Genomic DNA, 25,148 nt, shown 5'->3' on the forward strand with positions numbered 1-25,148 from the left:
TTAGGGAAATCACGGAAAACCTAAATCAGGATGGCCGGACGCAGGATTGAACCGTCGTCCTCCCGAATGCGAGTCCTGTGTCTAACCACTGCGCCACCTCGCTCGGTGAAAACTGGAAAGTTTCAGATTGATTATACAATGGCAAGACAGAGATTCCAAAACAAGATATTGAACTGTAAGATGCTTCCAGGAACAGACATGGACTCTGACTGCAATTTACTGCTTATGAATTGCAGATTGAAACTGAAGAAATTTCAAAATGGTAGGAAATTATGGAGATGGGATCTGTATAAGTTTATAGAACCAGAGATTGTTGGGAGTTGCAATGGGAGCATTAGGCAATGGTTGACTGAAACAGGAGAAAGGAATACAGTAGAAGATGAATGTAGAGTGCTATGTTCACTCTGAGCATAGCACAATGAAGACAGAAGACGCAAGTTTCCATGGGTACAATGAACAATGGAAACCTCCCGGCCATTACTAGCAAAAGGCCAAAGGATTCTGAAAAGAGGCTTTCCATTCACAATGTATGAGGCACCAGAGACCAGGCTTATTGATAAGCAACATCACATAACAACTTGGTCACATGCCTACTGGATATAAAAACATTGTGCAGCAAGCAGGAGGCACATTCGCTATTTACTATGCTTCCTGGACAGTGCCAACACATCATGCAAAACTCTGATCAACTGCTGTTCAACTGGACTACACCCAGAACTTTTCTATGGATTCTCTAGCACTGCTGAAGATGACCTGTAAACGAACTGTTCAATGCTTTACTTTAAGTATGTAACAGCCAAGCTGTTTCATTTAGTAAGTGATAGCTTTTTCACATCAACTACGCTGACATATCTCAATTCAGGAACTGTGCCATGCACTGTCTTCACTGCATTAATGAATACTTTGTGTTTACTGGTAACATGTCTGCCACTAGTTTATAGGATTGTAGCACAAATGTACTGACAAGGGGTGGCCGCCAATTGTGAAATTCAGATTCGATTCATACTGCGCATAATAAAAGCTCATGGCCAGAGGTGTAATGTGGCAAAGCACCAAGATGCACTTCTCAGCCGTTGTCGAGAAAATCGACAGTTAAAAGAAACTGTTGCTGTGAAATACTCTCTACGATATAATTCCCGCTATCAGTTGCAACAATTACGCATATAATAAGTTGTTGAAAGTCGTTTGTCGTGGAAAAATAATACTTGAAATAAAACAGCAAGTAGATACTATTGGTGTTTTGACCTTAAAGAGCGCATTTGGACTAAACTACATGGCCAGTTTCTTTTGCTGCCTTCCTTCCTGCCCAAACTTCCCTCATTCGCTTGCTGTGTTTCTGTTTCCGGTCCTCTGCCCATGCTTCTTGTCGGCTTTGTGTCTTCGGCTTCATCTTGATTGCCTTTTTGGCTGCCCATATTTCTTTCATCTTCTGGCTGTGATCTTGCTTGCGTTCTTCAGTCCATTTTATGCCTCTTCGTTTGTCACATTGTACCTCATGTAGTTTACTTTTCTTAATGATGTTTCTGAATTTTATTCTGTCGTTTATTGTGTCTGCTGTTATGTTGAGTTGGTTCAGGTCGTTTTCTACCTCTGCCACCCATTTGTTGTTTCTAGTTGTTACCCAGTCAAAGATCTGTTTGGTCAGTCTGTGTGATGGCATTCTGTATAGGTGTCCATAGAATTGTGGTCTGCGTTTTCTAATCTTTTCTGTGATTGTCTCCGTATGTTTGTATAGTTCCTCTGTAGGTTTCTTGATCCATATTCCATTGTTGTTAGTTGCACCAAATATTTTCCTAAGTATTTTCCGTTCTACTTTTTCTAATTGTCTGATATGTGTATGCCCTAGGATTAGTGTGGTCTCTGCTGCATATAGTGCCTAGGGGAGCACCACCGTGTCGTAATGGCGTAATTTGGCTTTTTGTGAGATAGACTTCTTGTTGTAATGATTCCACACTAATTTGTATGCCTTGTCCAGTTTAGCCTTTCTTTCTTCGTTTGAGTCTCTGTTATGTCCCGTCATTTGTAGTGTTTCACCGAGGTATTTGAAGTTTGCCGTTTTGTAATCGTGCCATACTTTGTGTTCAGAGATGAGAGTTTCTTTGAGCTCATAAACCGAGTCTTTTCGTAAGAGATCTGTAGTCCAGTTTTGGAAGCGATTTCGTGCAGTTTTTCAATGGCGTCTTTTGTTTCCTTTATACCTTTTGTGACAATCGCCAAATCGTCTGCAAAAGCCAGGCATTTAATATGTAGATTTCCTAAGGTTATCCCCTGTTGTGATGTTTCCCATTCTTTTATGATCTTATCTAACACCAGATTGAAAAAGAGAGGTGAGAGGCCATTGCCTTGTCGGACACCTGTGCGAATTTCAAAGGGCTCTGATAGTTCCCCACAGAACTTTACTTTGGATGTCGTGTTGGTTAAAGTTTGCTCTTAAAAACAAAGATTCCAAGACTTACCAAGCAGGAAAGCGCTGGTAGATAGGCACAATAAATAAAACACACACACAGAATTTCGAGCTTTCGCAACCGGCGGCTGCTTCGTCAGGAAAGAGGGAAGGAAAAGGAAAGATGAAAGGATGTGGGTTTTAAGGGAGAGGGTAAGGAGTCATTCCAATCCCGGGAGCGGCAAGACTTACCTTAGGGGGAAAAAAGGATAGGTATATACTCGCGAGCGCACGCACACACACACACACACACACACACACACACAGATGGATGTGTGTGTGTGTGTGTGTGTGTGGGGGGGGGGGGGGGGGGGGGCGCGAGTATATACCTATCCTTTTTTCCCCCTAAGGTAAGTCTTTCCGCTCCCGGGATTGGAATGACTCCTTACCCTCTCCCTTAAAACCCACATCCTTTCATCTTTCCTTTTCCTTCCCTCTTTCCTGACGAAGCAGCCGCCGGTTACGAAAGCTCGAAATTCTGTGTGTGTGTTTTATTTATTGTGCCTATCTACCGGCGCTTTCCCGCTTGGTAAGTCTTGGAATCTTTGCTTATATATATGTGTGTGTGTGTGTACATTTGAATTGCAAAAAACAAATAATAATAAAAAATGCATGGCGCTAGTTTCGATCCGGCAACCTGTGGATTATGAACCTGAGCGCTTACCGCTGCACCACGATGCTGTATAAAACTATTAATCGTAGAGAGTATTTCACGATAACGGTTTCTTTTCACTGTCGATTTTCTCGACAACGGCTTAGAAGTGCATCTTGATGCTTTGCCACATTACACCTCTGGCCATGAGCTTTTATTATGCGCAGTATGAAACGAATCTGAATTTCACAGTTGGCGGCCTCCCCTTGTGAGAATGGATATTTATAGCCAAAATCTCCATATGCAAGAGTAATAAAAACTAATAGGATTACAACTGATTGCTTTTTGCCTCTCCTTTCTTATAGTCTGCGGTTGCTGTGCTAATAGTTCCTTATGGAATCAAAGTTAGTTAGTTATTTAAGTTCCAAATTTTTGAAATTCGTAGCAAATTCTACAAGTAAATTCAAGAGATGAAATAGTGTAGGCAGCTGAGGACCACACAGATAAAACAAACAAGGCCTAGTAGAAATCCCTAAAAAACAAAGGAGATACTGAATTGAATAGATGAAACGAGAAACCTAAAAATTCACCAGACTGAAAATGGAATGTGCTGGCACACTACACTGAAGAGGGAATGCCTAAGGATGCTGCTAGCGGGAGCAGACTGCAGATGGAACGCCTAGAACTGACCGTGGAAGGGTAAAGCCAAATATGTGCTTTGGTAGTACAGTTTCTGGAGTTTCTGCATGTTAATTTAATATTTAGCGGGAAAGTGCCGGCAGACAGGCACAATGAACAAAACACACAAACACACACACAGAATTACTAGCTTTCGCAACCGATGGTTGCTTCTTCAGGAAGGAGAGGGAAAGACGAAAGGATGTGGGTTTTAAGGGAGAGGGTAAGGAGTCAATCCAATCCCGGGAGCGGAAAGACTTCCCTTAGGGGAAAAAAAGGACAGGTGTACACTCGCACGCACACGCGCACACACACACACACACACACACACACACACACACACACACACACATCCATCCGCACATACTGTGTATGTGTGTGTGTGTGTATGTGCATGGATATGTGTGTGTGTGTGTGTGTGTGTGTGTGTGTGTGTGTGTGTGTGTGTGCGTGCGCGTACACCTGTCCTTTTTTTCCCCTAAGGGAAGTCTTTCCGCTCCCGGGATTGGAATGACTCCTTACCCTCTCCCTTAAAACCCACATCCTTTCGTCTTTCCCTCTCCTTCCTGAAGAAGCAACCATCAGTTGCGAAAGCTAGTAATTCTGTGTGTGTGTTTGTGTGTTTTGTTCATTGTGCCTGTCTGCCGGCGCTTTCCCGCTTGGTAAGTCTTGGAATCTTTGTTTTTAATATATTTTTCCCATGTGCAAGTTTCTTTCTATTTTATTTACATCATCATAAATTTAATATTTAATAGACACAGTTCTTACATTTTTGAGTGCATCGGAAAGTAAACTGATTTTGTGACATACTACAAGTTCAACAAGTGATATATTACACGTTCCCGTTATTTAGTCTCACCTGAGTGTTTTGGTAGTTCAGTTTTTGAATCTCTGCATAGTAATCTAATTTATTAGACACAGTTCCTACATTTTCCTCCATGTCTAAAGTAGAGTTCCATAGTGTGTGTCGACTGTCCTTTGTTTGTCTGTGTAGTCTAGTTTTCCACGGTCTTCAGTATGGATAGTGACTGACTGCTGTGTGGGGATATGAGCAGAGTTGGTGATACTTTGTTCTCAGCTACAGGCTGTGATGGCTTCGGTTACACAGCTTGAAGCTGCAGTGGATGGCCATCACTGTTGTGGGCCAGCTGTAGGGATCCAACGGACATCCAGCATGGAGTCAGCCAAATGGTCCACACCGATGACCAGCCGAGTTACTGCTTGCACTGGGGCTGACCATTCACCTGTAGTGGAGTGGGAGGTCACCTTGGAGTATGGTAGGCAGCAAAAGACATACCAGGGGGCCGCATGTAAGGCCTACCCACTTAGTCTGACAAACAGGTTCCATGTGCTGTGGCTGATTCTGTCCCTCAGCCAGATGCAGTCACTTATTCTGTTTCAGAGGGAAGAATAAGTGGTAGCTGGGAGCTCCAAAGTCAGGTGCATTATGGTGCTCCTTAGGGACATGGCTGCCAAGGAGGGGAAGAAAGCCAATGTGCACACTGGGTGGAGTCATTCCAGATGTGGAACGGGTCCTTCCTGATGGCATGAAGAGCACAGGGTGAATATTGTAACCCCCAAATTCTCCAAAAATAAACAAAAATTATACCTGTTCAAAAACACAAATAAAAATTCACTTGACGCCTTCATGAGAGACAAAAGCCACTCTATCCAAATTAACAATGTAATGTACACCAGACGTGGCTTGAATTCAAAGACATAGTATCGACAGCAATTCAAAGATTTATACCAATAAATTAACAAACGATGGATCTGATCCCCACTGGTTCACAAAATGGGTCAGAACACTGTTGCAGAAACAACAACGAAAGTATGCCATATTTAAACAAACACAAAATCTCCGAGAATGGCAATCTTTTACAGAAGCTCAAAATTTAGCATGGACTTCAATGCAAGATGCTTATAATAGTTTCCACAATGAAACTTTGTCTCCAAACCTGGCTGAAAATCCAAAGAGATTCTGGTCGTATGTAAAGTATACTAGCGGCACGATACAACCACAGCCCTTTCTGCACAATAGCAATGAAAGTATTAATGAGACAGTGCTGCTGAAGCAGAGTTACTAAACACAGTCTTCCGCAATTCCTTCACCAAAGATGGTGACATAAATATTTCAGAATTCGAATCAAGAACAGTTACTACCATCAGTAACTTAAAAGTAGATATGTTTGGAGTAGTGAAGCAACTTAAATCTCTTAATGAAAGCATGTTCTCTGTTCCAGACTGTATGCCAATTAGGTTCCTTTCTGAGTATGCTGATACAATAGCTCCATATTTAACGGTCATATACAACTGCTCACTAGACGAGAGATCTGTACCCAAAGACTGGAAAGTTCCACAGGTCACGCCAATATTCAAGGAAGGTAGTAGGAGTAATCTGCTAAATTACAGGCCCATACCGTTAATGTCAATATGCAGCAGGATTTTGGAAGATATATTGCGTCTGAACAATTATGAATTACCTAGAAGAGAATGCTCTATTGACACACAGTCAACATGGATTACGAAAACATCGTTCTTGTGAAAAACAACTAGCTCTTTACTCACAGGAAGTGCGAGTGCTATAGATTCTGTATTTCTAGATTTCCAAAAGGCTTTTGACACTGTACCACACAATTGGTTCATAGTGAAATTGCTTGCTTGTGGAATATCATCTCAGTTATGTGACGGAATTTTCAGTTTCCTGTCAGAGAGGTCACAGTACATAGTACTGATGGAAAATCATCGAGTAAAACAGAAATGATTTCTGGCATTCCACAAAGTAGTGTTATAGGCCCTCTTACCTATATAAACAGTTTAGGAGGCAATCTGAGTGGGTGTCTTAGGTTGTTTGCAGATGATGCTATTGTTTATAATCTAGTAAAGTCATCAGGAGATTACACAGAAAATGTTGTGGGGAATCGTAGTCTACACTAAGCTTGTCCGTCTTCTTTTGGAGTACTTTTGCACAGTCCGGGATCCTTACCAGATAGGATTAATGGAGTACATCGAGAAAGTTCAAAGGAGAGCAGCACGTTTTGCATTATCCTGAAATAGGGAAGTGAATGTCATGGATATGATACAGGATTTGGGGTGGACATCATTAAAAAGAAGGCATTTTTCGCTGTGGCAAAATCTTTTCATGAAATTTCGATCACCAACTTTCTCCTCTAAATGCGAAAATATTTTGTTGACACCAACCTATACAGGGAGAAATAATTCTCATAATAAAATAAGGGAAATCAGAGCTCGCACAGAAAGATATAGGTATTTGTATTTTCTGAGTGCTGTTCGACATTGTAATAACAGAGAATTATTGTGAAAGTGATTTGATGAACCCTCTGCCAGGCATTTAAATGTGATTTGCAGAGTATCCATGTAGATGTAGATGTAGGTGTAAGTACAAGACCTGTTCCACTCAATGAGTAGTCTCAGGTAGCACTTGATCACAAGAACAAGTCAGGTTTGGAACACAAGCTACGACCAGCTTAGAGACAGAAGTGATGACACTTTCTGCAGGACCTGACCATCATTTTGCAGGACAATGCTCAAGAATATACAGCGTAAGTTGTTACTGATTTGTTTGACTGATGAGGCTGCTAAGTGCTATACCACCTACCGCACATCCCTGACTTAAGCCCTCGTGAGTTCAACTCGATTTCTAAACTGAAGGAAACACTTCACGGCATTCGCTTCAGAACTGCTACAAATTCGTCAAGCGCCGCTCAAACTCTCAACACAACTGGCACTGCTAAGTGTATCCTATGACTTCCACATCGCTGGCAGTGGGTTATACAGAATGCTGGTGACTACTCTGATGGTCAGTAAAACTTTGAAACACATATCTATTTTCTACGAGCTGCAAATAAATAGTTGCCACTATTAAAGTTCCAACCCTTGTTAGTGAGAAAAAAAATTGAGAAAAATGTTATAGTATGGGAAGAGGAAGCAAGTGAAGATGAGATGGTAGATATACTGTGAGAAGAATTTCACAGGGAGCTGGAAGATCTATGTCAAAACAAGCTCCCTGGAACAGAAGACATGCCCTCAGAATTTAATAAGTCACAATTTTAAAATATTGACATGAATTATTTGCAGAAAAATGGAAAAAACTTGTAGAAACTAACCATGAGGAATAAAAGTTTGAGTTCTGGAGAAATGTAAGAACATCTGATTTTACAATCTTGAGTGGAATATACTATTTTAAATTCTGAGAATAGCAGAGATATAACAGAGGAAGTGAAACCTATCTTTAGACTGAAGACCACAACAACTATTTTATGACTGCTCAACCACACTCATTTAAATTGTCTTTTATAAATTGAAATTGTATTTTTGTAGTTTGAAGATTTACTGTCTTTTTATAAATATAAAGAGGTGAGATGGTGGGGTTAGACAACTTAAGTATATGTAGGCAAAACACTTGTGAAATTTGCAGAATTGGGGAGAGGGAGACATATTTTAACTGGGGGGTACCTTTCAACAGTCTAAATTTCTACTTCTTCATGACTACACTGCGATTCACACTTAAGTAATTGGCACACAGTTCATTCAAACTATTTTGTCACCATTCCTATCTCGAATAGCATGTGTGAAGGATGAACACCCAAGTCTTTCCACACGTCTTCTAATTCCTTTTGTTTTATGACAATGGTCATTTCTCCCTATATTGGTGGGAGTAAACAAAATATTTTCGCATTCAGAGGAGGAAGCTGGTGACTGAAATTTCATGAAAAGATGTCACCGCAATGAAAAAAGTCACCATCTAATGACCGCCAACCCAACTCGCATATCATGTCCATGATACTCCATCCACTATCTTGCAATAACACAAGTCAAGCTGACTTTCTTGGAACTTTTTCCATGCCCTCCACCTACCCTACACAGTAAGGACCCGTACAAAGTAGAAATATTCCAGAAAGGTATTCTGTCATTAAAACGCATACTCTGATTCACTTTCTGCACAACATTTTCCACGTGATGTTTCTGATTTAAGTTGTTCATAACTGTTCAAACCGCATCTGTGCCTTGAAAATGACCAGGTGTGCACCTGTTGAATGTTATTTTCAAAGACTTCACCCAGCTGTATTCCCATAAGATATTTGAGCATTTCGTACACCACGATAAACTCAGGTTTCACAATGCTCGTAACTGTAGTCCATAGATATTTAGTTGAATCAACAACCTTTAAATTTATGTTATTTATGGTGTAATCAAAATTTAACAGATTCTTTGTAGTACTAATGTGGAGATCACACTTTTTACTTTTTAAGGTCAATTGCCACTTTTCCCACTACACAGAAGTCTTGTCTAAATTATTTTGCAATTTGTTTTGATTGGATTGGACGGATGAGGTTAAAGGGACCAAACTATGAGGTTGTCAGCCCCCTCCACATGAGCCAAGCCAGCAAGAGGCCTCAGAGATAAAGGACATAGAAGACAAATCCTCCTGAATCCAACTGCAACCAAAAATAAATAAAACCTAAGAGATAAAAGGAAGTAGATGTGAGAGAGGTGTAAGAGAATGGAGGTGGGTGAGCTGCTCTGTCCAGAAAACAGCAGGATGCCCTGGGACATATTATACAATGGGAGATGCACACTCTGTGACCGACTGATATTTTCTCACCCTCCATTCCTACAAGAAGAACAGCAATGCGACAGTTGATAAAATCTCGGGAAACAGACAAAGATGATGAGACAGTAAATCAATGACGGACGTAAAAATAAAAAAAAGAATTAAATAGGTGGGAAGGGCAGGAATCAGGCCATATCACCAAGCAAGGGTAGCCACGGGCCCCCTGGTTCGGAGCAGTCGATGGGGTACCCCTCCAATCCCTCAGGTAGCCGACAACGCCAACATGCCCTTCCTAACAGAGAGGAGTAGAAATCACATTCATAGATAAAATGTAAGACCAGATCAGCCACTTTGGCATCGTCCACCTGCACCTTAGGCAGCATGTCAGCAACTTGATGGTTTTGCCATAAGGTGGCCAGATTAGGGCATTCCAGTAAGATGTGGGCCACCATCAGAAGGGCACCACACCAACAGTGGGTTGGACCCTAACATTTTAGGATGTGGTCACGCGTTAGCCAAGTGTGGCCAATGCAAAGCAACAGAGAATAGTAGATTCCCTACGAGACGGATGGAGAGAAGACTGCCACCGCCATGATCCCCTTTATTGCCTGCAGTGTATTGGGAGAAACTACGGCACACCAATTCATGTTCCAAGGCTCCAACAACTGGAGGTTTAGGGTCAACTGAAGGTCCCATTCTGATACCCCCATCTTCTAAGTCAGCATCCTGATAGCCAACTTCACAAAATGGTCAGTATGTTCATTTCCTGGGACCCCATAGTGAACTAGGGTCCAAAGATAACTGACTGTCCAGCTTGATGGAGGTAAGAAATAATGAGAGCCTGGATAGTCAACCAATGGGTGTTCGGATAGCACTGATCTATAGCCTGAAAACTACTCATGGAGTCACTGCCAATTAATAATGTCTCACTGGTCAAGAACAAATGTGATGGACAGCAAGTTTGCAGCAAATATATTGCATCTGTATGGCAGGAAGTGCAGTTCACTGCAACTTGCATGGGTGTACGCAAAACCAGTTTGTCAGTCAACCATACAGCCATCAGTGTGCACCAATCCTGAATCCAGAAGTGCATCAAGGCTGGCCAGAAACAGGCAATTAGAAACCATGAGGTCAACAGTGTCTTCAGTCCAAACAATAGGTTGAGACAGACCCAAAGACAGGGTACACATCATGGGGGCATACGCGATGACCCCCTGAGAAGAGGCGATGGTGGAAGAAGTTGAAATTCAGAGCACAGAGACACTGTACACGAACTGCGATCATGACATCACTCCTGGGCCTCTACTGTGGAAGGCGGATCTCCCTACCAGGAAAATGGGCACTATAATTCAGACACACAGTGAGCAGCAATTGTGTGTTGCATTGAGCAGAAGTTTTTGGTGCCTGATTTGTATTGGAGGGATTTCAACCTCTTTGAATACGTTGTTTGTACGGCTGGTCCAAAAGGCACTTGTTACAAGTCGCAGCCCACAACGGTGCATCAGGTCCAGCATGCTGTAGACAATATGCCGAAACATGTGTCAGATGCCCATAATCATGATGGGACAGGGTCAGAGCTTTGTAAAGTGGCAAAAGTGTACAGCAGTCTGTGCCCCAGTTAGTGTTACTGGGGCAGTGAATTGTATTAAGATGTGAGCATATTCACTTAAGGTGGTGAAGAAGGAGAAGCTATGTCAATTGGGCATCAAACACCAGTTGAAAAAAGGCAAGATTCTGCCACAACTGGTCATCAAGGTACAATTCTGGTTGTGGACGGACAGTATGATGGCAAAAGAAGTGCATACACATGTCTCAGACAAGTACATTCCAAGCAAGGTTTTCAGGAGCAGTAAAACTACTACATAAAAAAATAAGCATCATTACACACTCCAGAGAAGTTAAAACTTAGCTGATAAACAAAAGCTGAACAAAGTGAAAATGCACATAAGGAGAGTAATGAAAGAACCATTAAATGATTTTGAAAATAAAATTCTGTCAAGTGATCTGAGTGGCAACCCTAAAAAAGTTTTGGGCTTAGATAAAATCGGTAAGTGGATCGAGATCATCTGTTTCACTCAGTGACCATACTGGCACTGAAACGAAAGATGAAAAGGCTAAAATACTTAATTTGGGTTTTTGAAATTCGATCAACCAAGCAGGTATTGGCACAAATGATCACAGAATAGAAAAGCAACTACAATTGCTTCATTGTGGAAAGGCGTCTGGACCAGATGAGATACTTGCAAGATTCCACAGAGACTATGCGAAAGAACCTTCTCCTCTTTCAGCAGCAGGTTATCATAAGTCACTGGAGCAAAAAAGGGTACCTAGCAAAAGGAACAAAGCACAGATTATTCCCATTTTCAAGAAGGGTTGTATGACAGATGCACATAATTAACTCAAAGGCCTCTACCACTGATGTCAATTTGTTGTAGAATTGCAGAATGTTTCATGCTCACATATTACAATGTTTTTGGAGAATGGAAATCTCCTCTATAAAAAATGATATGGATTCAGCAACAAAGATCTTGTAAAACTCAGCTCTGTCTGTTCCTCCATGACATTCACAGCACTGTAGATACAGGTGCTCAATTTGATGCCATGTTCCTCGATTTCAGGAAGGCATTTGCTGCAGTCCTGCACTGTCCTTACTGGAAAAAAAATAGCTCACCAAGTATAGGACCAGATTTGTGACAGCTTTCATGGCTTCCTTGCTGATAGAACTCAATGCATCACTCTTAAAGGAACAAAATTGACAGACCCCAAGGAAGTGCGACAAGACTGTTGCCCTTTATAATGTATATAAATGATACAGTAGGAAACAATGGAAGCTCGACTGTTTGCAGATGACTTGGCTGTCTATAAGAAAGAAAAATGACCTGCAGAGGATTGATGAATGGTGCAAGCTCTGGTAGTTGACTCTGAGCTGAAAAAACGTAACATACTGTGCATACACAGAAAATTAAATCCACTACTGTACAATTACACTATTGGTGACAGATGACTGGAAGTAATTCCATAAAATACCAGGGAGTAACTATCCATAGCAACATAAAATGGAAAGGCCACATAAAACAATTAGTAGGAAAACAGATGCCAGGCTGAGATTCATAGGAAGAGTCTTAAGGGAATGTAATTCATCCATGAAATAAGTGACTTAGAGGACACTTGCTCAACTATTTCTTGAGTATTATTCATGTATGGAATCCCTAGCACATTGGATTAATAAGAGAGACAGAAAAGATAAATCTAAGAGTGGCGAATCATGGAAATGCTCAACAAACTCTCGTGGTAGGGAATACAAGAGAGGCACTGTGACTCAAGGAGAAGCTTACTTTTGAAATTCTGAGAGTCCATGTTCTGGGGAGAGTTGGACAACATATTACTTCCTCCGGCATATGTCTCCTGAAATGAACTTAAGAAAATTTGAGAACACAGAGCTAATAGAGAGGTTTTCCAATAATCATTCTTTCCACGCACCATTCGCGGGTGGAACAGGGAGGGGTTACCAGAGGTACTCTCCACCACACACCACCAAGTGGCATGCAGAATATAGCTGCACACTGGTTATGAGCTTCAGATTACAACTAAACAAATTTCAGAAAGGTACGCAACTAAGAAAATGGGACCCGTGGAAGTTCAAAGAACTAGACATTGTCGAGAACTTCAAAGGGAGCATTAGCCAACAATAAGCTGAAACAAGAAAAAGGAATACAATAGATGATAAATGAGTAGTTTTGAAGGATTAAATAGGATTACAAAGGCAAGAAGACAATGCCCAGTAGAAATTCTAGGATAGTAGTTGAAATAATGAATTTAACTGGCAAAATGAGAAAATATAAAAATGCAGGAAATGAAGCAGGCATAAAGGAAACATTGCACATCTCCATAGCTAAGTGATCAACGAGTCTTGACTACCACATGAAGGATCCTGGCTCAATTCGTGGTACCGACAGAGATTTTTCCTTGGTGGGAGGGCTGGGAAATGGTGCATTCAGTCTCGCCATCCCAACTGATGAGCTACTTGAGTGAGAAAGGTCTGAGAAGCTAACAATGGCTGGGTGGAGCTGTTAGTTAACCACATTACCCTCCGTGCCCCATCTGAATAATGAAACTGGCAGAGGATGACAAGGCAGCCAGTATGTACTGAATGGCCCACAGGACCAGCATGCAGAGCAGATATAAGGGAATACTAGCTAAATCATATGTAAAACAGGTGGCTACTTCAGTTCTTTGGCAAAATACTGTCACTCTAAAAAGTAGTTTTTTTGCAAAACACTTTTGCGACCCACACTAGTGTAAAACCTGTACCAAAAGAGATGTAGTGCAGAATATTTATCTTATTTTTAAAAAAGGGCGGCAAATAGTGGCAGGCTCATTTGAGCCACAGAAACCTAATTACAAAGTTTCATAACCGGTAATAAGTGAGAAATGTAGGAATATACTATTGCCTCCTCTGCACAGCTCCCACAGAGACTAAAGACCATATTATATTAACTTCTAAGTACACAAACAGAGATTTAAGCAGTTATTCTTCCTGTGCTTGTATCAAAATTGAATGAGAAGAAAAACTAAAACATGTTCTGCCATGCAGTTCACAGGGGTTTGCAACATATGAATGAGGATATTGAAAATTTCAAGGGAGTGCGGGAGTCACTATTTATCTCTTACAGTCTCAAAGTGGGCTATACAATAAAGCAACAAGTCATACAAATCCCTGGAAATAATAATTTCAGAAAAAGCGTGAAAAAAGATGCATGGTTTCGTTCTTTGGTAGAATTCTGTAATCTCAAAGCGTACTGTCAAATTAATTTTACATTACATAATGGAATACCGATACTAATTAAGTTTTAAATGATTGAAGAATGTATCAACGACACTGGACTTGGAAAAGGCCAGCATTAAGTACTGGACATCTGTTTAACTCACTCCAGAATGTCACATCAAAACTGAGCATTTGAGGTTGGTACCACACAGAGGATGATGTCAAATCTCACAGTAATTTATTCACCTCCTAAGAATAGTTTTCAATAATGAGTGTTGGGGTCTTCTGTACACTGATTTTTACACTAACGAAAGATTGCACCCGTTTATTTTGTAACATGCTTTTCATGATGGCATGTGCAAGTGCAGTGGTGGAATTCTCTAAGACCAGGTTAATGAACAGCTACATAAAAATACAGTGCAATGGAATTGTTAACCAACTTGTCATTATACACAACCCTCAGTAGCTACTTACCGTGCAAGTGTCAGATCATGTTTGTGATACTGCATTGCCTTAACATAGTCTCCAAGGTAAAAATACGCATTTCCAAGTTGGCTGTAGATAGCACTTAGTGTTCTTAGGTCGTCGGTGCCTGCTTGAATTGCTGCCTGAAAGAATGCAACTCCTGCTCGACAATCTCCTGCTTTGCAAAGTCTTTCTCCTTCGAGTGCCAGTTCCAGGCACATAGTGCCTCCGTCTCCTGAGCTCTAGTAAACAAACACTCGGAGTCACTGACAGATTGTTCGTTCACTTACTGGATATTGTGTACTTGTAACATTAGGTTACTAGTATAGTCACAATAACTCGAATAGTAATTTATGGTCTAAAATATGGAACTGAACAATAGTTACACTCAATACTGTATAAAATACTCACTTGATTGTCACTCGACAAGTTTTCTGCACTTGCACTCACAGACATGTTGTTTTTAAACTATAGGCCGGAAACAGTTCTCTTTAACCACGCATAAAGCGTCAGACGTTACCTTGGAATTCTAAAAGTTACAACCATGTTGCACACCAATAATCGTCCCAAGTTCAGTAAACTATTCAATTCTCATTTTGGGCGATGTCAGTCTCTCTCTCGCCTTGAGCGATACTTCACGACCAAACACGAGATAAAAAATGGCGATGTGTCGGTGGTGTATATGGACGAAGAGCGGAAAAGTCGTGAATATCTTAAACAGTAAGGATATTCGCTGATGATAACACTGTCTATAAATGAAGCATTGGTTCCCGAGTACTTTCAATATCAAATATGATACGCTATTCCCCTCCTTATATTTTATGTTGGTGTGGAACCGAAATAGGTTATGTTCACTAAAGACGCCCAAACAACGAACAATACAGAACTTCGCAGGAGTGTCAAAAATTTGGCTTTGGTAGATGAATTACCGTTCATCGTGTAGTTTTTACATTGTCTGATTAAATCAGTGCGAAGTGATCATATTTAGTGAGAACTGTGTGTAACTGTCAACAGATTCAAAAAATACGAACACGCCAATATTTTTTTAAAAATTGTGTATCTTGTGCGAAGTTATCTGTTTAACTAAATTAATAGTCAGATATAATTGGTGATGGTTATTTATTAACAAGTCAGGCGGAGCAGGCACTTGTCAGTAACAGGTAAAACTATTGAAGTGTTCCTGAATCATGCACGAAAATAAGAGAAGCGAGGAAAGGTATACTGATAGAGGCACAGATTTGCGAAATAGCATACAATTCGGTTCCACTCTGACTGTTTATGAACATTTATTTTAAACAAATAAATTACCAAAACTCAAATTCCACATTATTTAAAATCATCTAAGCTCTTTATAAACTATAATTGGTAATTCTAATTTGAGATTACAGTCACTCATCCTTTATTGAGTAAACACGGACAGCAACATGTATGCCACTCATTGACTGGATTCTCTCTATTATATACATGCAATACGAGCACAGCTCAATATCTGATGCAAAAAAACAAGATAGCAAGTTATCGTGGTCATTCTGTGTTCCATACTGTATTTAAATAAATACAATAGAGCACCACTTTGTATGCTGTTCTTAGACCTGGGCTGCGTTAGTTGCTTCTTTTTTGTCATAAGCATATGGAAATCACCACAACTAAATGGAAGCTGTTGCGAATGGATGTGTTGTGAGAGCTACCAAGAGTCATTTACCAGACTTAACAAAAGTACCTCAAGTACTACCCCCCCTCTCTCTCTCTCTGTTGATAGTGTTTTTTCAGCAGGAAATACAGACTGTCTATATAATATTTGCACTTGACTGTGAGTGATGTGTCAGTGGCAGGTTTAGATGTCCTGTACAGGCAAGACAGGGACAAAGGAGAACTCAGGATGTTATACTCATCTACATCTACATTTATACTCTGGAAACCAGTGTGAGATGCATGGCAGAGGGTACATCCCACTCTACCATTTATTAGGGTATTAGCTTAAGGTACTATCTTCCACTGAAACCAAAACAGCCAGTGAGATTCACTTCACCCTTTGGGACACATGCTTTGTCCCTTATCAAGTAGAGGCAAACACAAAAGAGAGAGGTGTATCAATCATTGGCAATCCAAACATATGGCAAATAAAGTTCCCCATTAGGGAAACAGCAACAAGGGTGGGAAGCAATACCATGTGCACTCAATATATGTATGCCTAGAGGCCTCATTTAACATGTTGAAGAGTCTGTTCTAGCAGCCATTGAGGGAATGGGGTGCAATGGCTGCAGATAGTGGTGCACACTGGAACAAACAATGCATACTTTGATTGTTCCAGCGACTGGCAGAGAAGGTTGAGAATACCACCTTGCTCACGGTATTCCATCAAAGTTTACAATGGGTAGCATTGCTCAGAGGACAGATGTGTCTCCCTAGTTCTGATTTAAGAGGAATGATTGAATTAGAGCTCTTTTACAAGCTAGGCGTGACTTCCTATACTTGTGCCAGAGAATGGAGACCTGTAAGCTCCCCCGTAAACGAGTCAGATGTGCACTACACATCAAAGGCAGCTACCCAAGCAGCTGACTGTGTGTGAGCTGCACCCAAGGTGTATTGGGCGACTCGCCATCCTATCCAAATAACAATAGCTGTAGGAAACCCAGGAAGATCAGTGTAATATCCAAAGAAACACTCCAAGTGAGAATTTTATATTCTTAGTGGTTAACTTCCAAAGTATTCACAACAAAGTGCCAGAGTTTGAAGTGCACCTATAAGGCAGTGACCCATAATACTAAGTATAGAAAGCTGGTTAAAACCAGAAGTTGAAAGTAGTGAGATATTTGGGAAAATTTAAGCATATGCGTAAAGGATAGATTAATGGGAAATGGAGGTGCTGTATTTGTCACAATTGACAAGAAACTCATATCCACCAGGATAGAAACTGAACCTGCTTACGAGATTGTGTTTCCAAGATTCAGTATCATGAGTGGGCATAAAATTATGATTGGACCTTTCTATCAACCACCAGACTATCTCCTGATGTAACAGAAAACTTTAGTTCGCTTGTACAAAAGTTCCCTAATCTTAATGTAATAATAGAATGAGACTAACTACCCAGCAATCAGTTGTGGAGTTACAGTTGTGTTTGTGGTGGGCATAGCAAGACGCCCTGAGAAACATTACCAGATTCCTTCTCAGAAAATTAATTAGAACAGAAAGTTTGGAATCACACTTACGATGGAAATATATAGGATCTAATGACAACAAATTGGCCTGACTTTAAAAATGTCCACATCGAAACTGGTATCAATGACCGTGAGACAGTTATAGTAACAGTGAATACCAAAGTACAAAGGACAATTAAAACAAGCAAAAAGATCTATATGTTCAGTAAACTGGACAAAGAAGCAATAATGTCATATCTCAGTGAGGAACTTGAAAATTTTAGCTCAAGACTGGAGCATATGGAGGAACTATGGCTCAAGTTTAAAAGAATAGTTGACCATGCGCTGGTGTACAGACACTTTTGGACGAGAAAGGAACTGAAATTGTGGACGGCAAAACGAAAGCAGAAATGCTTAACTCTATTTTAAAATGTTCCTTCACAAAGGAAAACTCGGGAACATTGCCCCAGCTTAATTCTTGTACCACTGAAATAGAACTAAATAGATATCAGTGGTATTGAGAAACAGCTGAAATTGTTAAAAGCTGAACAAAGTTCCAGGACCCGATGGAATCCATATCAGATTTTTTACCTAATTAGCTCCTCTGTTCTCAATAATTTATCATAGATTCCTGTAAATAAAAACTATGCTCAATAGCTGGAAGAAAGTGCAGGTCACATCCATATATAAACTGGATAGCAGAATTGATCTGCGTAACTACTTTCCAGTGTTCTTGACATCCATTTGTTGTCAAATCTTAGAACACATTCTGAGCTCAACCATAATGAGATATCTCAAACAGAATGGCCTCCTCCATGCTAACCAATATGGATTTGAAAACATTGTTTATGTGAAACCCAGCTTGCACTTTTCTCGCATGACATCAGAAAGCCAAGGGTCAAGGCAGTCATGTAATGCAGTATTTCTCAATTTCTGAAAAGCATTTGATTCAGTACCACTTCTATGCTTATTAATGAAAGTATGATCGTTTGGTGTATCAAGTGAAATTTGTGACTGGATTGAGGACTTCTTTGTAGGGAGGACACAGCAGGTTGAGTCTACAGATGTAGACGTAACTTCAGGTGTACCCAGGGAAATGTGTTGGAGTCTTTGCTGTTCATGTTTTATATTAATGACAGTGTGGTCAATATTAATAATAGCCTCAGACTTTTTGCAGATAATGCAGTTACCAAAAATGAAGAACAGTGTGAAAGAAAATGTACAAATATTCAGTCAGGTGTTATTAAGGTTTCAAAGTGGTGAAAATATTGGCAGCCTGCTTGAATGTCCAGAAATGTAAATTCGTACATGTCATGAAATGAAACAAACATATTATCCTTTGACTATAATCTCAGTATGTCACAGTTTTGGAACTGGTAAACTCATACAAATATCTGGGTGTAACACTTTGTACTTGGGTTAACACTTTGTAGGGACAGGAAATGAAATAATCACCTAGGTTCAGTCGAGAGTAAAGCAGGTAGACTTCAGTTAAATATTGGCTGGGTACTAGGGAAATGCAATCAGTGTACAAAGGAAACTGCTTTCAAATTGCTCATGCAACCCATCCTAGAACATTGCTGAAGTGTGTGGGAATTTTAAAAGATAAGGGATATTGAACATATACAGACAAGGGCAGCATGAATGGTCACATGTTTCTTTGACCTGCAGGAGACTATCACAGAGATGATGAAAGAACTGAACTGGCAGACTCTTGAAGATGAATGTAAAGTATCCCAAGAAAGCCCACTTTCAAAGTTTCAGGAACTGGCTTTGAATGATGACACCAGGAATGTATTGCAACCTCTACAATTTGCTTCCATAGGCATCGTGACAAGATCAGACTACTTACAGCACACACAGCGGCATTTGAACAACCTTTTGTCCTGCCCTTGATATGTGAATGGAACAGGAGAAAACACTAATAACTGGTATGAAGGGAATACTCTCTGCCATGCATTCACTGTGGTTTGTAATATGTGGATGTAGATGTATGAATGGGTGATCTTAGCTGTGGTGATTCTTATTAAGACAGGAACTGTTACATTTTTGGTAATAATCTACTTCTTTTTTCACTTTAACATTTTTTTTCAGATAGAGTTCAAAATCTGTAGCACAGTGAAATAAACCAATTATCCTACAAAGTTAATAACTGGTTCACTATATTGCTATTGTACAGTATGCAGATTGGTTTTTGACTGTTCAATATATGACCTATTTACCTTCATATATATTTTTTAATTTATTTCAGTATATACCAACCCCACCAAATGAAACATTATTACAAATAGAACAACTATTGATATGAGATTGCACAATGGTTAAGGCACTGCTTGCAGATTCAGAGCAGAATAGCCCAAATTCTCCTATGACCATCCAGATTTACGTCTTATAGTATCCTGGAATTACTTTGGTTAAAGGATGGAATGATTCTCTTCAATAGGCCTATGGTTATTTTGTGTTTTACTATGTGTCCCATCTCTAATGACTTCATCATTCACAGGTATTAAGCACTAATCTTCCGTATTTCTTTTCTTCCCTCCTTGTTGTCATCATGACTCTCAGATTATCAGAGGCAGTCAAATGAAATGAACACCTGCTACAATGGGACGATGGATGTTTCCATTCAGAAGTAGTCACCACATACTTTTAAGACATTTAGCCAACCAGGAGACAAGACAATCAGTTCCTACTTTTGTAGAATGCCGCCATCCACTGACGGATTCACAACCGCACCCTCTCTTGCACTTCCTAATCTGACTGAAATTGACATCCACGCAATTCTTTCTTCATGTCACCAAAGCTGTGAAAATCACACAGTGGAGGATCCAGGCTGTACAGAGCATGTTGCAGTGTTTCCCAAAACACTTGCTGAAGTATAGCCTTCGTCCAGTGGTCAGTATGGAGGCCAGCATTATTGTGCAATAGTATGATCCCGTCTAACAGCATTCCTGGGTATTTTCACTTGATGGTGCATCACAGTTTCTGCAAATTGCCTTCATAGTGCTGCACAGTGATTGTGGTTCCGCACTTGAGTAACTTGATGAACAGAGGGCCCCAGAAGTCAAAGAAGTAGGTCATCATGAGCTTACTGCAAATTATGTGAACTGCTTTGGATTCCTTTGGTGGTGAGATGTGGGATGTTGGCTTTGCAGCTTGCCCTCAGGCTGTTAGAATCCTGTCAGATAGTATTGTCCAGTTGTAAAATAATGCCCACCACCATTGTCAATCACACGCAGGCTACCCTTCAGCGATTCGGTTTAGAAGCTCTGCAATATGCCCCATACTGCCCGGATCATTCACCGTGCTATCTTCACATGTTGCCAAATGAAGAGAGGCATATGAGGGCATCAATTTCAGTCGGATGAGAAAGTGCAAGGGTAGGTGCGACTGTGGATCTGTCAATGACCGACTGCATTCTACAAAATGGTATCCCAGTGGGATAAATGTCTTTTGAATGGAACATTCCATGGTCCCATTGTTGCAGGTGTTCAGTTTTCATTTTGCTGCCTCTCATGTTAATAAATGGGGAACTGTAGCACTTAATTTAATTCTTGCAGAGCAGCTGTTGTAGAAATGCAATAGCTCATGAGCAATGTTATATGCATAAGCAGACATGAAAAAAATAACCCTCAGCCAGTCATAAACATCATTCAGTTTTTCTTTTACTAAATTAGAAGCCATGCAAAATGAAATGCTGATGTGAAATTAATAAAAATAAAAGTAATTAGTTGATCACAATTTATTACAAAGATGCTGTAACACTTTGTGCTATTTGTTATTTATCAAACAAGCCATACACACAATAATGTGCAATATATTCCCCACGATGCCTTTGGTCATGCACTCATATGTATTCAGAAAGGTCCAAGAAAATATAGTCAAGGAGTTGAGGTTTAAGAGCACAAAAATAATTTAGAGCTCTTTAGTCATCAGATGGCTTATGTTTTAATAATGCGACCATGTCATACAATAAAAATCTCTACTAAAACTAGTTCACCACATGATTATAAGAATAATTTATTTTATATTACAGGTATTTATGCATATAAAGATGAACTGGTTCAGATTAGGTCATATCCAATCAATCATGTTTTCCAAGCCCCAGCTGTGAATGGTCTAAAAATGAAGCCAAATGTCTCTGGCATTGAAAACCCTTAATCATCTTTGGCGTATTGCCTTCCATACCATGAATGAAGTTAGTCAAATCAATTACTTATGTCGAGCTCAAATATCTTGTGTATTTTCAAAAACCAGACCTCACATACAAAAATTCTTTAACCTGTTGTTTATTTGTTATAGTCAAGTTAAAAATTTATAATATGTCTTGATGAAATTTAACACAGGGTTTCTGTATGATTATGACAACACTTGTCATCAATATCACCTAGTATTTGATTTTTTCCTTGTGTTTTCAAGTGCATTTGTAAAAATATGGGCGAACTTGGTTCTCGGTAGACAGCATAAATAACAGAAGGAGTAAGTGGTATTTACTGTTCAGTTGAAGCATTAAGCAGTCAACAGTAACATAAACAAGACTGAAAACATTGTTAGGCTTTTCATCAATATCCTCCTTCAGAGCCAATTGACAAAGCATACCCTTCTTTCTCACCAAGCTCCCCCTCCCATCCACATGGGCCGACACATGCAAATGGCTATGATTTGCTGCCACTGAAGACGTGTAACCAGGAAAGAATTAATTTTGAAATAAAATCAGAATGAATTTCCTAAGAGTTCATAAGGGAAAAATAGCTGAATAACATCAAATGTACTGGCATAATGTGTTTTTATGGATTATTTTAGAGATAGAGAGTAATAGATTGTGAACGAATGGGCGCAACACTTGGCAATGCAGAATGAAAAAGACTGTGGCAATAGGTTTAAATGACTGGAAATAGCTACAAGAAATAGACCATTTATAGGGCAGCAAATTATTCAAAATATAATAGAAATTTGTTGTCTCACAACATAAAATTTCAAGGCATTGAGTTACTGTACAGGAGACTCATCAAAACACAAAATATAGTTTACAGTTTTTCTAAAAATATCATTAATATATTATACTGTACTTGATACATAATTGAGACACAAATATGTAATTGATTGAGACTTTTAAAAAAAATAACATACTTTAATCCCAAGTCCCCCTCCCCCATGAACCATGCTTCAGCGATACACATGGCCGTACCATAGGTGCAACCACAACGGTGGGGTATCTGTTGAGAGGCCAGACAAACGTGTGGTTCCTGAGGAGGGGCAGCAGCCTTTTAAGTAGTTGCAGGGGAACAGTCTTGATGATTGACTGATCTGGCCTTGTAACACTAACCAAAACGGCTTTGCTGTGCTGGTACTGCGAATGGCTGAAAGCAAGGGGAAACTACAGCTGTAATTTTTCCTGAGGGCATGCAGCAGCTTTACTGTATGGTTAAATGATGATGGCGTCCTCTTGGGTAAAATATTCCGGAGGTAAAACAGTCCCCCATTGGGATCGCCAGGCGGGGACTACTCAGGAGGACGTCATCAGGAGAAAGAAAACTGACATTCTATGGATCGGAGTGTGGAATTTCAGATCCCTTAATCAGGCAGGTAGGTTAGAAAATTTAAAAAGGGAAATGGATAGGTTAAAGTTAGATATAGTGGGAATTACTGACGTTCGGTGCCAGGAGCAACAAGACTTTTGGTCAGGTGAATACAGGGTTATAAATACAAAATCATAATAGGGGTAATGCAGGAGTAGGTTTAATACTAAATAAAAAAATAAGAGTGCAGGTAAGCTACTACAAAGAAGCATAGTGAATGCATTATTGTGGCCAAGATAGACACGAAGCCCGTGCCTACTACAGTAGTACAAGTTTATGTGCCAATTAGCTCTGCAGATGATGAAGAAATCGATGAAATGTATGATGAGATAAAAGAAATTATTCAGGTTGTGAAGGGAGACAATAATTTAATGCTCATGGGTGACTGGAATTCGAGAGTAGAAAAAGGAAGAGAAGGAAACTTAGTAGGTGAATGTGGATTGGGGGTAAGAAATGAAAGAGGAAGTCGTCTGGTAGAATTTTGCACAGAGCATAACTTAATCATAGCTACCACTTGGTTCAAGAATCATAAAAGAAGGTTGTATACATGGAAGAATCCTGGAGATACTAGAAGGTATCAGATAGATTATATAAAGGTAAGACAGAGATCCCCCCCCCCCCCCCCATGAACCATGGACCTTGCCGTTGGTGGGGAGGCTTTCGTGCCTCAGCGATACAGATAGCCGTACCTTAGGTACAACCACAACGGAGGGGTATCTGTTGAGAGGCCAGCCAAACGTGTGGTTCCTGAAGAGGGGCAGCAGCCTTGTCAGTAGTTGCAAGGGCAACAGTTTGGATGATTGACTGATCTGGCCTTGTAACAATAACCAAAACGGCCCTGCTGTGCTGGTACTGCGAACGGGTGAAAGTTTGGTGGCAGGAGGAACAAGACTTCTGGTCAGGTGACTGCAGGGTTATAAACACAAAATCAAATAGGGGTAATACAGGAGTAGGTTTAATAATGAATAGGAAAATAGGAATGTGAGTAAGCTACTACAAACAGCATAGTGAATGCATTATTGTGGCCAAGATAGATACAAAGCCCACACCTACTACAGTAGTACAAGTTTATATGCCAACTAGCTCTGCAGATGACGAAGAAATGTATGATGAAGTAAAATAAATTATTCAGATAGCGAAGGGAGACGAAAATTTAATAGTCATGGGTGACTGGAATTTGAGTGTAGGAAAAGGGAGAGAAGGAAACATAGTAGGTGAATATGGATTGGGGCTAAGAAATGAAAGCGGAAGCCGCCTGGTAGAATTTTGCACAGAGCACAACTTAATCATAGCTAAGACTTGGTGTAAGAATCATGAAAGAAGGTTGTATACAGGGAAGAACCCTGGAGATACTAAAAGGTATCAGATAGATTATATAATGGTAAGACAGAGATATAGGAACCAGGTTTTAAATAGTAAGACATTTCCAGGGGCAGATGTGTACTCTGACCACAATCTATTGGTTATGACCTGTAGAGTAAACCTGAAGAAACTGCAAAAAGGTGGGAATTTAAGGAGATGGGACCTAGATAAACTGAAAGAACCAGAGGTTGTACAGAGTTTCAGGGAGAGCATAAGGGAACAATTGACAGGAATAGGGGAAAGAAATACAGTAGAAGACAAATGGGTAGCTTTGAGGGATGAAGTAGTGAAGGCAGCAGAGGATCAAGTAGGTAAAAAGACGAGGGCTAGTAGAAATCCTTGGGTAACAGAAGAAATATTGAATTTAATTGATGAAAAGAGAAAATATAAAAATGCAGTAAATGAAGCAGGCAAAAAGGAATACAAACGTCTCAAAAATGAGATCGACAGGAAGTGCAAAAATGGCTAAGCAAGGATGGCTAGAGGACAAATGTAAGGATGTAGAGGCTTATAGATAGATACTGCCTACAGGAAAATTAAAGAGACCTTTGG

The 25,148-nt window shown here is 40.1% G+C and overlaps 2 protein-coding genes across 4 annotated transcripts in view; one reads left to right on the top strand and one right to left on the bottom strand.

The window, feature by feature from the left end:
- The window catches only part of LOC126268607 (G-protein-signaling modulator 2), a 126,065-nt gene extending 111,046 nt beyond the window's left edge, over positions 1–15,019 (bottom strand). For both annotated transcript variants that reach the window (XM_049973924.1, XM_049973923.1), the window contains exons 1-2: positions 14,930–15,019; positions 14,528–14,760 (exon numbers count right to left, since the gene is read on the bottom strand). In XM_049973924.1, coding sequence (XP_049829881.1) covers positions 14,528–14,760; positions 14,930–14,974 — 278 coding nt within the window. In that variant the 5' untranslated portion in view covers positions 14,975–15,019. The remainder of the gene's footprint in view (positions 1–14,527; positions 14,761–14,929) is intronic.
- Positions 15,020–15,149: 130 nt separating this feature from the next.
- LOC126268633 (ubiquinone biosynthesis protein COQ4 homolog, mitochondrial) overlaps positions 15,150–25,148 on the top strand; it is a 120,552-nt gene continuing 110,553 nt past the window's right edge. The window contains exon 1 of one of the 2 annotated variants that reach the window (XM_049973925.1): positions 15,150–15,238. In XM_049973925.1, the coding sequence (XP_049829882.1) occupies positions 15,178–15,238 (61 nt within the window). In that variant the 5' untranslated portion in view covers positions 15,150–15,177. Of the gene's footprint in view, positions 15,239–15,586; positions 15,679–25,148 lie in introns of those variants that run through there. The other variant, XM_049973926.1, reaches the window with a different exon arrangement.

The sequence above is a fragment of the Schistocerca gregaria genome, chromosome 1 (assembly GCF_023897955.1).
Source record: "Schistocerca gregaria isolate iqSchGreg1 chromosome 1, iqSchGreg1.2, whole genome shotgun sequence".
In the NCBI taxonomy this organism is placed as follows: Eukaryota; Metazoa; Arthropoda; class Insecta; order Orthoptera; family Acrididae; genus Schistocerca; species Schistocerca gregaria.